General features: G+C 49.2%; 2 protein-coding genes across 4 annotated transcripts; one reads left to right on the top strand and one right to left on the bottom strand.

Annotated features, from left to right (window-relative positions):
* Positions 1–6: 6 nt before the first annotated feature.
* Positions 7–6,286, top strand: Elp5 (elongator acetyltransferase complex subunit 5). Of its 3 annotated transcripts, XM_010614818.2 has the most exons (9): positions 7–330; positions 586–749; positions 894–954; positions 1,038–1,118; positions 2,478–2,698; positions 4,226–4,398; positions 5,031–5,126; positions 5,259–5,359; positions 5,988–6,286. In XM_010614818.2, exons 2-9 carry the CDS (start codon positions 704–706, stop codon positions 6,100–6,102), a joined length of 894 nt encoding a protein of 297 aa, XP_010613120.1. In that variant the 5' UTR covers positions 7–330; positions 586–703; the 3' UTR covers positions 6,103–6,286. The 3 variants fall into 3 exon arrangements, 2 of the variants coding, with proteins under 2 accessions (XP_010613120.1, XP_010613119.1); XR_004516945.1 differs by lacking the exon at positions 7–330 and having other exon boundaries at positions 370–749; positions 5,259–5,417; positions 5,988–6,056; XM_010614817.3 differs by lacking the exon at positions 7–330 and having other exon boundaries at positions 371–749.
* A 29-nt stretch (positions 6,287–6,315) lies between these two features.
* Positions 6,316–8,739, bottom strand: Cldn7 (claudin 7). The gene is made up of 4 exons (XM_010614819.2): positions 8,070–8,739; positions 7,166–7,330; positions 6,993–7,077; positions 6,316–6,897 (listed from the first exon to the last, which is right to left on the bottom strand). The coding sequence occupies exons 1-4, from the start codon at positions 8,290–8,292 to the stop codon at positions 6,735–6,737; spliced, it is 636 nt and encodes a 211-aa protein (XP_010613121.1). The 5' UTR covers positions 8,293–8,739; the 3' UTR covers positions 6,316–6,734.
* Between the last annotated feature and the right edge of the window lie 2,576 nt (positions 8,740–11,315).

Here is an 11,315-nt window from a genome sequence, read left to right as displayed (position 1 = left end):
GGAGTAGGGGAGGAGGGGGAGGGGGAGCCGAAGAGCGCGGAGCTCTGGGCCGGAGTGGCCTCCCCCTCCCCGAGGTCAGAGGTCCCTTAGCCGCTGGGGAGCGGGGCTGCAGCCTCTGCCGCTGGATTGCCTACTCTGATAGGCGCCATTTTACCCAGCGATCTCCCTCCGCCTCTCTTCCCCCTCCGCTTCCCCTCTGACACTACTTCCGCCAATGACGTATATTTGCTTAACCAGGACTAAGGTTCCCTCTGTTGGGTCTTATGGGGGTAGGAATAAGGAAAACCGAGAGCACGCGGATAAGGTTGCAGTATCGCGCACGCGCCCAAGGTAGCCGCGGGGCGGGGCCTGGGGCGAAGCCAGGATGTGGGCGGGTCAAGATGACGTCAGTTGACCCAAGGATCTGACCGCGCTGCTGGGGTGGGGGGGTCGTGGGTCGCCCCCTCACTTCCAGAGAACAGTCCCAACGGCTCTTTTGGCCCTTCGGAGTGAAACGTGAGCTGTTGTTGCGTGCTCCAAGAATCTAGAGGAGTTCTTCCGCGAGACACCCTCTGGAAATACTGAACAGATCACTTCGCATTCCAGACTTTGCCCGCTGTTAATCGTGGGAGGAATCCTGAGTGCCCAGCTCCGTTCACTGGAGGGGGCGGGGCCCTGACGCCATCAGAGGGCGCCTTGAGTGGGCGGGGAACAACAGTCGGAGATGCTGGAGTCGCTGTTGGCCCTTGGCGGATTGGTTCTTCTTCGGGGTAAGAGACTCAGGCACCGAGGGTTCTGGGCCGAGTCCAGAGGCCGGAAGTAGGGAGGAGAGGCTGCAGGTCACAGACTTGGGGTAGAAACTGCGACCGGTTCGTGAAGACGGCAACTTCAGGGCTCGTTCCTGCTTTCCCCAGATTCCGTAGAATGGGAGGGGCGCAACCTCTTGAAGGCGCTTATTAAGAAATCTACACTTCGGTGAGTATCTGGCTGAGGCTCCCGTCCTCCCCTGGGAAGGGAGCCTTGTCCTACTCTGACTTTTCCTCCTATCTCTGCCTAAGTGGGGAGCAGGTCCACGTCCTGGGCTGTGAAGTCAGCGAGGAAGAGTTTCGAGAAGGTTTTAACTCCGATATCAACAACCGGTGAGTACAAATGGGGAGATCCATTAGATGCAAGCCCTCTGTTACTAACTGACCTCATTTACAGCAACAAGCAGAGAATCTATAGTATGCAGTGGCAGGCATTTATTCATTCAAGAAATAGATGTGTTTTGTTTTCCTAGGGGCAGAGTCTTGCTATGTAATTCAGGAAGGCCTCGGATTCACTATGTAGCCCAGGTTGGCCTCGAACTCACGGCAATCTTCCTACCACCTCCTCCCGAATGTTGTGATTACAGGCTTGTGCCACCGCTCCTGGTCTGTAGATGTGGTAAAAACAGGTGGTGAAAGAAAGAAAAATGATGAAAAGCAGTGACAGTTTGGGCGATAAAAAGCAGAGATCCTAGAATTTAAGATTGTAATAGTGATTAGGGTCAGGGTTTTAGCTCAGTGCTGCCGCTACCTGCTTTGCAAGCACAGGGTCCTGAGTTCAATCCCTGGTACCAAAACAAACAAAACAAAGCAATGTAATAGTGATAAGTGGCAGACAGTGCAATTTAGTACAAAACCTCATACTAGAGGATAAGATTAAATATACTCTGCCTTTTGAATTGTCCAGAATCTGGTGGTGCTTTAATCAGTCATGGATTCTACATTTGGATCAACAAACTACTGAGGGGGTTTTCCCAGAGGTAGAAAAAATGGCACATGCAAAATTGGGAGAATATGATAAATAATACCTGTTAATGGGAGGTGGAAGAGCTTCCTGAGGTACCTGAGGTCATGAAGATAAAAAGGTACTTGGCTGTAAAAAGTCTTACAGAGTGTGAAAAGGAGTGGAGATGTTATCCAAAAGGCAGTGAGGAGTTACTTGAAAATTTGGGAGAATTGCTAACATAAAACTTGTTAAAAATACTAATCCAGTCAGTGACCAGTATGGATGATGTATTGAAAGGTGGCAGCATGGAGACAGGAAGATCAGGTAGGAAGACCTTTGCAGGAGTCCATGTTCACAAGGAAGATGTATACAGTCTGGGTACCAATTATAAGTCAGATGTGCTGGGTGCTGGAGACAGCAGTAATGAGACAGACTTGGTCCAGCCCCTAGTGAGTCTTAGAGGATAATGGTACAAGGAACAGAATCATGACTTAAGGCAAAGGTAGTACAGATGAAGAGTTTAGAACAGATGTCAAATTAGTTGACCTTGGACAAGTAGTAATAGTCAAGCTTACTATTTAGGCTTTTGGACATTAATGACTATTTTCAAACATTTATCTTAGTAATTAGGTTTTGTTTATGTTTAGAGTACCAGGAAAAATTGAAAAAACAGCTCCAAAGAATAGAGAGTTAAGTGTGAGGTTGAGAGAAAGTGTAATACTATCTTCCTTATTTTCTCTTTGCAGAGTGGTTTACCATGACCTCTTCAGGGACCCTCTTAATTGGTCAAACACTGGGGAGGCTTTTCCTGGGGGACCCCTGGGTGCACTGAGAGCCATGTGCAGGATGACAGATCCGAGGCCTATCACCATTGCTCTTGATTCACTCAGCTGGCTATTGCTTCATTTTCCCTGTTCCACAGTCTGCCAGACCCTCCATACTCTACATCATCAAGGTTCCTGCTGTGGTGAGACCCTGGCTTTCCCTCATATTTCTCTTCCTGACAAAGAATGGCTCCTTTTTCCTTTCTATCTTAAGAAGAAACATCAAGGGTCTTTAATCCAACCTTATTCAAATTCTTCAACGTTTTTTTTTTTTTGGTACCAGGGATCAAACTCAGGACCTTGTATTTGCCAGGCATATGTGGCACCACTGAGCTATATCCCTGGCCCAATATATTTGCTCCTTTTTTTTTTTGGTACTGGGGATCAAACTCAGGACCTTGTGCTTACGAGGCAGACACAGTGCCACTGAGCTCAATCCCCAGCCCTCTTCAACCTTTTTTATTAATTCCTTTCATCCATTTAACAAATATTAATAGACACAACATGTCAGGTACAATTCTAGATAACAGAAAAATAAAGACTAACTTTGTGGTATGTCCTTGCCTTCCGGAGTTCAAAGTCTCATAAATGACACAGACAAGTAGGTAGTTACACGGTAGTCTGATAAGAGTAGTGATGATACAGGGACATGTACAGGGTACCTTAAGGAAGGAATAGCAACAAGTCAGCCAGGCTTATCCAGATGGGCACTGGGACTAGCCCGGAAGTGCCCTATGGGTTTTGGAGTTAGATATGTCAAGCTTTGTATGAAAGTGCCTGATCTCAGGGTGCTAGTTTCCCTGCAAAAATGTGGTGAGGGGCAAGATATAACATTGGGATGAATCATTTGAAATTGCCATATTGTTTGGTCCAGCAGTGCGGGTCTTTGCCTAAGTATGGTGGCACAGACCTGTAACCCCAGCACTCAGGAGGCTGAGGCAGGAAGATCCCTACAAGTTCGAGACCAGACTGAGATCAAAGCTATCTTGAATTACAGAGCAAAATCCTGTCTCAAAAAAGGCAAGATATAACATTGGGATGAATCATTTGAAATTGCCATATTGTTTGGTCCAGCAGTGCGGGTCTTTGCCTAAGTATGGTGGCACAGACCTGTAACCCCAGCACTCAGGAGGCTGAGGCAGGAAGATCCCTACAAGTTCGAGACCAGACTGAGATCAAAGCTATCTTGAATTACAGAGCAAAATCCTGTCTCAAAAAAACAAAAAAGAGACATTGTTAATGTTCCCAGAAGTGGGGGTAAGAAAGGAGGTACTGAGATCTTGGCATGTTTCCAAAACTGCAAGTAGTTGAGTGTGTGAGATGAGACTGGAAAGTTAATGTGTTCCATCCTGAAGGTTGTAAGGAGCAGATTTGCTTTAGAGTAAGGAAGTGTATTAAGGTGTAGGTAGGAAGAGACTCAGAGCAGAGCAGTGAAATTAGCCAAACAGGACCATGGCAGAGTTAGAATGGAATGCAGTCACTCCATCCTTTTCTTCACTATTTTCTCCCAGGCCTCCACTCTGAAGGTTCCCTGCTCTTTTTTTTTTTTTTTTTTGTATCAGGGATCAAACTTGAGACCTTGTGCTTGCAAGGCAGGTGACAGAACCACAGCTAAATCCCTGACTCCCCCTGCTGTCTTTTGTGTGCTTCATTTTCCTGTCCCTCTCCAGGTGATGGTTCCTCAGTGAATGTGCTGGGTCTCCTGCATGAAGAGCTCCATGGCCCAGGTCCCCTTGGAGCACTGAGCAATCTTGCTCAGATCGAAGTGACCCTGGGTGGCACAGTGGGCAAGGCCTCAGCCCATATCCTCTACCGGAAGCCCCGACATCGCCCAACTCATCAGGTTAGGAAAAGCAATAAGGAAGGTAGAGACTAGAGAAATTGGTGACATGATGGGAAGAAAAACAATATTCCATATAACTTCATACTTCCCTGTAGCTTTCTGTTCCTTATTTTCATGCCAAGGATTGAACACAGGGCCTTATGCTTGCTGTGCATGTTCCTTTACCACTGAACTATGTCCCCTACCCTCCAGCCACTCTGCCTATGTTTTCTGTTGTTTACCTCATTTGATCATCACAGCTACTCTGTGAGGTAAACATTTTATCATCTTTGTTTTGTAGACTGGTAAATCCAGGGAAGTTTAAATCACTTACCCAAAGTTATAAAGCATAAGTGACAAGTGGCATAGTCAGAATTTGGACTCAGGATTGCTTGATTAAAAGTTTGTGAACTTAACCAATGAAAGATACTATTTTCCAGAAAGTTGAAAAAAGGTTATTTAAAATGAGATGGTTATTAAGGGAAGAAGGAGCAAGTCCACAGGGAAAACTTAAAAAGAGATGTTAGAAATTGAGGGCAGAAGTTGTAAGCAGCCAGTTTAGATGATTGGAGACTGGGGACTTGAGATTCTGTATTCTCTGGTTTGTTCAGTAAGATGAGCAAATAGTTCTAACTCTTCTTTCTTCTCCCCAGACTCAGTGGTTTTCTATCCTTCCTGACTTCAGCCTGGATCTCCAAGAAGGGCCACCCCTGAAGTCTCAGCCCCATCCAGATTCTCACACATTGCCGGTATTTTAAGAGTGCCAAGGCCAGAACAAGAGAACTTGGGGGTCTGACGAAAGGAGAATAAAAACTACAGAGGTTAGGGTGGGGTCAGATTCCATGGATGGGTCCAAGTAGCAGCATCCTTTGTACCTGCAGGTGGATCCCACAACTCATTTGACCTTTAACCTTCGCCTGTCCAAGAAAGAAAGAGAAACCAGAGATAGCCTGACTCTGCCCTTCCAGTTCAGCTCTGAAAAGTAAGGTTGGGGCTTAGCCTGAATCCATTGAGTAGAGCCCAGCATCTAGGCCAGAGAGGTGGGTGATGACAGGTTATTGATTAACCTCTCAGACAGTATAGGGGCTGAAGTCCACTTCTAGAGACAAACCCAGGGAGTGGTTCCCTACTAACCATACCTCCCACAATGGTAGAGGGCCCTCCTGTCTTCTCTCTTCACTAGAGCCATGGGATAAAGCTCCCTGGTTGTTCCAGTGTAATTTGAGCCCGGGCTGAGCCAGACCAGAACCTGGGGAGGTGGCCTTTCTCCAGAAAGCAGTACTAGGACAGGAAGCTATATGGGTGTGGCAAAGACTGCTGCTCTGTGCCCAGTGTGTGGGTAGGTGAAGCAAGACTACAGCAGAATCTTTGCCCTCAAGCTGCTAAGATCTTAAAAGAGTGTTGTTAGCCCAGAATAAGAGCACCTGTGCCTGGGTGGGTGGTGCTTCAGTCCTGACAAATAATGGAAGTCAGAGACAGGGACTTTAACCAGGAAATAGACACTGAGGCTTAGGAGTTTGGCTGAGAATGACAGTCAGAGTCACCTGGAAGAAAGTGTCTAGACCTGAGTGGTTACCCACCCTCACCAGCACCTTTTTTTCCCTCCTCAGACAACAGGCTCTGCTGCGCTCTGAGCCAATGCAGGCTTCCAGCCACATCTTGTATGAGCCAGATGTTTACGACGACCTGGACCCAGAAGATCCAGATGATGACTTGGATGTTTGATAGTCAAATTTAACAACTATAGTGGGAGGGGGAAGAGGACCCAGAACCACCCTTAAGTTTGCATTGGCCTTAACCCTGTCCCTGCCCTGCCTTTACTCCTTTGTCTATGGAGTCTCTGCCTACAAGTCATGGAGAGGGCATAGGATAAGGCAAGAGAAGAGGAACTCTCAATAAAGTATTTTTAATTATAATTAATACAGAAGCTCTCATAACTAAACAATTGGGAGGCAGGGAGCACCTGAGTCAAAGAGTCCAGAGTTGAGGTATTGGGCCTAACAATGAAATGGGCTGCGACAGCCTACTACATCACTGGTGCTCTAAAAGTGGAGGTTTTTTTATTTTGCTTTTTAACTGAAGTAGATGCACTTTAGGTGTCATGTCCCCTGTTATGATTTGGGCAGGAAAAGCAGAGGTTGAGAAGAAAAAGCCTATTTTCCAAAATATTTTTTATTACTGTACAAAAAAGCATACCCTCCCTTTTGCCCCCCCAAACTATACATGGTGTACAGGGATAGATTGAACAGGAGGCCTTTGTCCCACACCCTGCGCATAGGCTGAGCCCTCTACCCCAGATTCTAGAGGGCATCTGGGCACACCTGCAGCCTATCAGGCTGGAGCTTGGGAGCCCCATTTCACACATACTCCTTGGCAGAGGCAGACTTAGGGTAGGACTGGGGAGCACGGTAGGAAGCTTTGCTCTCACGTACAGGACAGGAGCAGGAGAGCAGTGCGCCTCCCAGCAATGCCAGAGCAGAACCTGCCCAGCCAATAAAGATGGCAGAACCAAACTCGTACCTGTGGAGAGAAGGGATCAGGATTCAGAACCCTGGCCTGCCTTTGCCGTCCTCCCTAACCCAGGACCCCAGATCACCTTTATCTCCCAGACTTACTTAGCATTCACAGGGGTATAAGGGTTATAAAAGTCTGTGACAATCTGATGAGTACACCAGGCACATGCTACCAAGGAGGCAAGACCTGGTGAGAGAATAAGGGTTCCAGTACTGTGAGCACCAACACGTTACCCACCTTCCTGGATGGGCAAGAGAGCCCTGGTGTCACTCACCTGCCACGATGAAAACGATGCCTCCAGACATGGCTATACAGGCCTTTTTCACTTTGTCATCTCCCCCACAGCGGGTGCACTTCATACCCACAGTGGCCGCAAGTATGGCTAGGAAGCCCAGGACCAGGGACACCACCATTAGGGCTCGAGTGGCTTGTATTGTCGCTGCAAAGGAGAAGGGTGGCTGTCATTGATGGATGTTCCGGTGGCTCCAGACTTCCCTTAGAGCCTGAGGCTCCTTCAGTGTCCCAAGATCTGCCTGAGCCGCAGGTTCCCGCCCCCAGGCGACTGGGTCGCCTTCCCGCTCTGGCCCCGCCCTCTCAAGAACCCGCCTGGGGCGCCAGGGTTTCGATGAAACTGCTCTGGATAGGGGGAAGGGTGAAACGGGGTAGCAAAAGAAGTGCAGGTGGCCGCCATAACCGCGGCTCCCCGTCGCCCATCGCCACACTGTAGAGTGGCCCAGCCTGACCCACTATCCAAGCCACGGGGTTTGTGGCTTCGGCTAATCGACAGATAAGATTAGAGGCCGCAGGCGGCGGCCCACTTCTGACAACCCACATAGAACCTCTGCCCTTCGCTCGGCCTGCGCCCGGTGCCCCTTTTGTAGTAAAGAGCGAGGGAAGGCCGAGGCCGTGGGCTGCTCAGGGCGATAGAAGGGACGACCCGGGTCTGAGACGAAGAGTGACCAGGACGGAAGGGGGGCACGGAGGGCATGGGTGCCGGCCCACAGACGACCTCCAGAACCCGAGGAGCTCGGCCCAGCCCTACTGCCCTCCGGACTAGACGGCTGCTTCTTCCTCCCGCTCCCTGGTAACCCTGAGCGCCGGGCCGCGGGGCCTCTGCCACGCCCCAGCCCTCCACTTGGGCTGTGGGCGCGTTCGCCCCGTCGATCCAGTCTCCTTACCCGGCAGGGCGAGCACCGACTCGTACATTTTGCAGGTCATCAAGCCGGTGCTCTGCGTGACGCACTCCATCCATAGCCCCTTGTACATGGCCTGGGCCGTGATGATGTTGTCGCCCGCGTACGAGCTCATCTGCCACTGCGGGATGGCAGTGCTCGCCACCAGGGCCACCCAGCCCAGCATTGCCAGGGAAAAGCCCAGCAGCTGCAGGCCCGAGTTGGCCATTTCCGCCCTCAGAAAAGACGGGACCCCGAGTGAGCGACCCTACAGTAAAACAAAATGTGGGAGGAAGCCCCACAAAAAACAAGGTGAGGTGAAGTTTTACGTCCTCCAAAGAGACAACAAAGTTTTTTGCTGAGTGATTGCGAATCTTCCTGTCACTTCAAGTAAAGACAAATCGACCCCTCTGGTGGAGTGACGGTTTCACAGCAGACAGGCTGCGCCCGAACTACTGGTTCTAGACAAAAGCCGTCCCCGAAGGCCAGGTGGTTCGTGGCCCTGCCTGGGCGCAGTCCTCAGAGGTGTCCTGGCCTGTTAGCAAGAGGCTGTGGCTCGCGGGGGTAGATGCTGGGCGGTGAGCCGCCAGGTGCGGGTGGACAGGTGCGGCGCACCTGCGTATATATGTAGGGAGTCGGGGACGCGCCCCAGGGACACCGGAACGCTGGAGGGAGGGCGGGACCGCAGAGGCAGCCGAGGATGACCTGACGTCACTGAAGGGACACTCACCTGAACCGGAAGTCCTGGCCCCCACCCCTCCGTGTCCAGGTGAAGAGGAAGAAACCTGAGTACCAGGGTCACGCCTCTTTCACTTGCCCGGCTTTAACAGCCACTGGAGAACAAGTGGTGGCCTCTGGGCAGTTTCTAGCTCCCAGTCAGCCGTTGGTGTCTGGCCTTCCCTTTGGCACCAGGTTGCCCATTCCCTTCTTCCCCATAGGTGCGCCTGGGACGCTGCGGAACCATAGCTGGAGGACTCTCCGAGAAAGACTCGGTGCTGCCCTGGACCCGCCGCCAGTTTCCTCCCCGAGTGCTGTTTGTTCAGCCCTACTTTCGCCTCCACCCTCTCCTCTAATACTTTTTCTTCTCCTACCTAGCTGATCCCACCTTCAAGGGCCTTGGTCCAATCGCGGAGAATCTCTTCTTCCTGCTTGGAGTTACCACTCCCAGAGACACCTCCCCAGCACCCTTGGCCTTCACTGCCACTGCCCTCTGGGGAGATGTTCCATCAGGCTTCTGGGCATTGCTCCCCAATAACCCCACCTTCCTGCTAACCCCATTCCAACCCCCAAAATAACTTAATGGCTGGGCCTCTCACGGGCCCCTTCAACATCAAGGCTCCTTCTAGTAAGGGAAGAAACCTCTAAGGAGAGCCAGCAGAAGGTGGGGTTACCTCCTCCTCAGCCACACACTTGTTTCTTGCCCTCCTCTGAGCCTGGGCCGGTCTCTCTGTGTGCCCTCTTCCATTCCCTTACTACTCTGTTCTCACTAATGTGTGGCTCTCCAAGATGGCCCTCAATCCCACCCTTAGACTTCCGCTTCACCTTCTCACTTCTCCCAAGCTTTTGCCCCATCCTTCCTCCCAATAGCTCTTTCAAGCATTTGTTCTTCCTCCTTTTGATCATCACCCCTTCCTGCTTTTTCCACTTTGTAGCTTCCCTTTCAGTCTTCCATTGTCCCCAGTCTTCAGTCCCATGGAGCCCAATAACACTGTTAATATATCTTTTCATTTTCCTATCTTCTACATCATGGACTCCCCCCTTTCTTACCATTTTCTCCCAATCTACCTCTCCTCCAACCTCCTCACACCTCTCGGAAACTTTCTTACTTTGGCTCTGATTCAGTTTTCCTCTTTCCTTGTTTTACCTCAGTTTCCTCACATTTCCCATCTATGCTTTCCCTCTCAAACATTTCTTCCTAACCTTCCTCCATCCAATAAATGTATGAAGGGGCTCTTCATGATAAGCTAATCTACTTTTGTATAAAATGCAGACCTTTACAAACATTTTGTTATTCATGTTTATTGATTTTTTTCATGAGTTTTTTTTTTTTTTAAGAGTGACTTCCAGAGCTGGATGTGGTAGTGCATGTCTGTAATCCCAGCTCTCAGGAGGCTGAGGCAGGAGGATCTCTGCAAGTTCGAGACCAGCCTGGGCTACATAGTGAGTTCCAGGTCAGTCTCAACTACATAGAGAGACCCTGTCTCAAAAAAACAAAAAGAGTGACTTCCAGCACCAATGTCCACATTTATTGTTTTTTGTTTTTTGCCCTACTGGAAAGAAAACTCAGGACTTTGTGCTTGCGAGGTGGGCACCACTGAGCTAAATCCCCTACCCTAAGTCCACATTTTAAAATTTAAGTATATCCCACATCTCTCCAGTCTCACTACAAGCACCCATAGGCCAAGCCACCATCACCTCTTAGATACTGCAAATACTTCCAAACCAATTTCCCTTGTCCTATTCCCTGGAGGGATATCTCTATGAATTTAGATCTCATTATTTCCTTTAAAAACAATTTTTTTTTCCAGTACTGGAGGTTGAAACTGGGACCTTCACACTGAGGTATATCCCCAGCCTTTTTTCTATTATTTTTATTTTGAGACAGAGTCTCACTAAATTAAAAGTTGACCAAGCTGGGCCTAAACATGTGATCCTCCTGCCTGAGCCTCCTAGAGTGCTGGCATTACAGATGTACACTGCAATTCCAGGCCCTTTTAAAAAATCTTTCAAGCCACCCTGAGCATGGTGTTGCCTGTTTTAATCCCAACATTCACAGGCTGAGGCAGGAGGATCACCATAAGTTCAAGGCTAGCCTGGACTACATAGTGAATTCAAGGGCAGCCTGAACTACATAATGAGACCCTGTCTCAAAATACATACATACATACATATATACACATACATACATAAAAATAAAAAATAAAACCCTTTCAGTGGTACTCTGTGCTCCTGTGAGTAAATGCTATACCATGGCTTACCAAACTTTGCCTCAGCCACCCTGGCCTTGAAGCATGCAGGTACTGTCTATCTCATTACAGCACCTCCACACACTCTGTTCTCTAGACCTGAATGCTCTTCTCTAACCAACCCATCCACTTCCCTCTACTCAGCCAACCGATTTCTACATAGGTATCAGTTTAAGTCTCACTATCAGGAAGCCTGGCCTGACTGCCGCACTCCGGAATGAGTCAGATCATCACTCAATGTTATTATAGTTCTATACTTTTCTTTTTATGATTTGTTTGCTTTTGA

Source organism: Fukomys damarensis, unplaced genomic scaffold (genome assembly GCF_012274545.1).
Source record: "Fukomys damarensis isolate Sample0158 unplaced genomic scaffold, DMR_v1.0_HiC HiC_scaffold_13, whole genome shotgun sequence".
In the NCBI taxonomy this organism is placed as follows: Eukaryota; Metazoa; Chordata; class Mammalia; order Rodentia; family Bathyergidae; genus Fukomys; species Fukomys damarensis.
Note: the sequence above shows the minus strand (reverse complement) of the source record. Positions and strands in the feature narration are given on the sequence as shown.